This window comes from Blastocystis sp. subtype 4 (assembly GCF_000743755.1).
Source record: "Blastocystis sp. subtype 4 strain WR1 chromosome Unknown seqid_0660, whole genome shotgun sequence".
Lineage (NCBI taxonomy): Eukaryota > Bigyra > Opalinata > Blastocystidae > Blastocystis > Blastocystis sp. subtype 4.
The window spans coordinates 1-2532 of NW_014568887.1; the positions used below are offsets into that span (position 1 = coordinate 1).

General features: G+C 38.7%; 2 protein-coding genes across 2 annotated transcripts; both read right to left on the minus strand.

Annotated features, from left to right (window-relative positions):
- JH06_5269 (protein disulfide-isomerase) lies at positions 1-534 on the minus strand (the record flags this gene model as incomplete). Its single annotated transcript, XM_014669333.1, has 2 exons — positions 1-359; positions 391-534. Coding segments are annotated over 2 exons (503 nt in total), but the record flags the coding sequence as incomplete, so codon positions are not given.
- Positions 535-839: 305 nt separating this feature from the next.
- JH06_5270 (hypothetical protein) lies at positions 840-1351 on the minus strand (the record flags this gene model as incomplete). Its single annotated transcript, XM_014669334.1, has 2 exons — positions 840-1261; positions 1288-1351. 2 exons carry the CDS (start codon positions 1349-1351, stop codon positions 840-842), a joined length of 486 nt encoding a protein of 161 aa, XP_014524820.1.
- Positions 1352-2532: the final 1181 nt, after the last annotated feature.

Genomic DNA, 2532 nt, shown 5'->3' on the forward strand with positions numbered 1-2532 from the left:
CCATACCAGTTATTGTAAGCCTCTGACTCCGTACTCTCGAAGTATCCAACAATCGCTACAGGAACAGCATCAATAGCAGCTTCCAACTCCTCCTTTGTACCATAGGTGACAGCCACAGGTCCAGACTTCTTCTTCATGTAGTTTACAATGTCCTCCTTAGAACGACCCGAATCATAGTCCATAGAGTTTCCATTCTTGAAGAACTTCAAAGTAGGGAAGCCACGGATTCCATGATCCTTGCTCAATTTGGGATTGGATGTGGCGTCAACCTTAGCGATGAAGAGTGGAGGATCCAAGGCTCTTAGTTCTTTAGCAGCAGCAACATACTCAGGAGCAAGTTTCTTGCAGTGACCGCACCACTATAAGTCAACAAAAGATCAGTTTCCTAACAGGAGCATAGAATTCAACCAGAAGGTTTTCATATTGCTTTATAGCCTCATCAAAGTTATCATCGTTCAGAACTAAGACACCTTCTTCTTCGGTGATTTCAGCAAAGGCAATGGCACAAAGGAAAAGAATTGCTACAAATCTCATCTATAACATAAAAGAAAGAGAACTTCATATTACCGATCTGGAAAGAGAATAAATGATAATTCTATCAAACTATCCGTCCAGTGGTATATGTAATATTGATAATCAAGTTCTTCCATGAATAAAGAAGAATGACAAGAATGACATAGTAATCACTGCTCTGTACAAATAGTCCAGAGAAGAACACATTGCTACGAAAACCGATAAAATGAATCAAACAAACAACAACAGTCAGTCAAAGAAATATACAGTGAACAATATTCACAAAACTAGGAAAAAGAAGAACTCCCAGAAGGAAAGAAAAGACTTCATTGACGATACAAACCAAATGGATACCCTCCAGTGCTTGAAGTATCAGTGTAGGGTTCACAAAGCAAATTCCAGTAATCGTCTCCAATACAAGAGCGAATATAAGCCGGATTATGCTGATAGGTTTGAATCAGATACGCCACTTGAGGAGGTACAATTATTAGTTTCCCGACAACTTCCTTAAGAGAGTTGTTTGAATTTGGATATCCAGTATTATTCAAAACGGTTGATCCAAGTGAACCCTTAGAGGACTGGGACAAGGAAGATGGACTGAAGGTCTCAGGTGATGCAGGAGATGCTGATGCAGACTCATTCACCTTTGGGGTATTTAATACTGTGACATCTCTTCGCTGCCGATACTGCTTAGACCGAGTTGAGAACCTAGTGTCGATAGTAGAGTGCTGGAGGAGATCCTTATTCCCTACTCATTACCCCTTATTCCCAAACTAACTCCAGTATTTATCTCTTTTCCTCTTTCTGCAAATATCACAGACAGAAAACAATAGACCATTCTTTGGGTTGAAAAAATGGCTATTATGTAACCTCTTTCGACAGAGTTTGCAATTCTTGCTGTCGTTGAGTTCAGAGGAATCACTGTTCGGTACACTCATACCGGGCTTGGCATTCACAGCATACGCAGTATTAGATACATAAGGGGACATGATGGACTTCAACTGCAAGAGTTTACAAAGGACAATACCTCTTCCTATAGAGTGAGAAACAACAGAAGAAGAAATACTTTACAAAAAATAGGTAAGCAAACGTTCTGTTAAAACAAAACAATGAATGCAAAACGAAGTGAGAAGGTGGAAACAGATCTGTGGTTTTATACGGGAATATAATACAGCTACCACAATCCTCCGTCAATGAAACTCCATACACATTGTAAAGTGATTCTATAATAAGGATACAAACCTGGAATTTCGATACTTTCATTGGCGCACACAAACATACTGCGTATTGGCAAATGGAGTGATAATAGTGTTATATTGTGGATCAGACTGTATGCTCGCCTCATGTTTACCCTTTTTTGGATCTCACTCGTCAATGTTGCAACGTGTTAGAGATGTGACACAAATCCTGAATAAAATTCTGAATAAAATTCTGAAATGGCTTAAAAGGCCATATTTTTTAATTCTAGCGATGTGGGAATGGTAGGATACCTGTCTCATGGAATTACATAATTTATCGAGATTCAGATCCTATTGCTAAGTTTCAAAGGAGTAAGGTATGAGTAGAAACATTGCTTAAATGGGGGTCGTAAACACACTTGAATCTGAGATACTCTTTGTAGAGTACCCATAGAGAGACATTTGATAATTTGAGATAATCTAGAGGATGGGTATCTCATTGAAATCTATGTCATGATGTATCATTACCAAATTATACTTATTAAACTTAGAGAATAGCAGAGATAGAAGCGATGACAAATCAGTTTTTGGCATCACTGACTAAATCAACGGTATCATTCAGAAAGGGGATCTTAAGTGTCCGACAGCATTAGAGAACTGGGCATTGAAGTGACATGAGTAGTTTTTGGTTTGTTACAGTAAAGAAACCACGGTTCTACCACTCTGTTGGCGGAAACGATATTAATCACATTTCAAATCGTTCTAACTTTCTGATGGCTCTTGTTTTACCTGCCGCAGAATATACACGTCTTCCAAAATACGATTCTGATGAAGGTGCGAT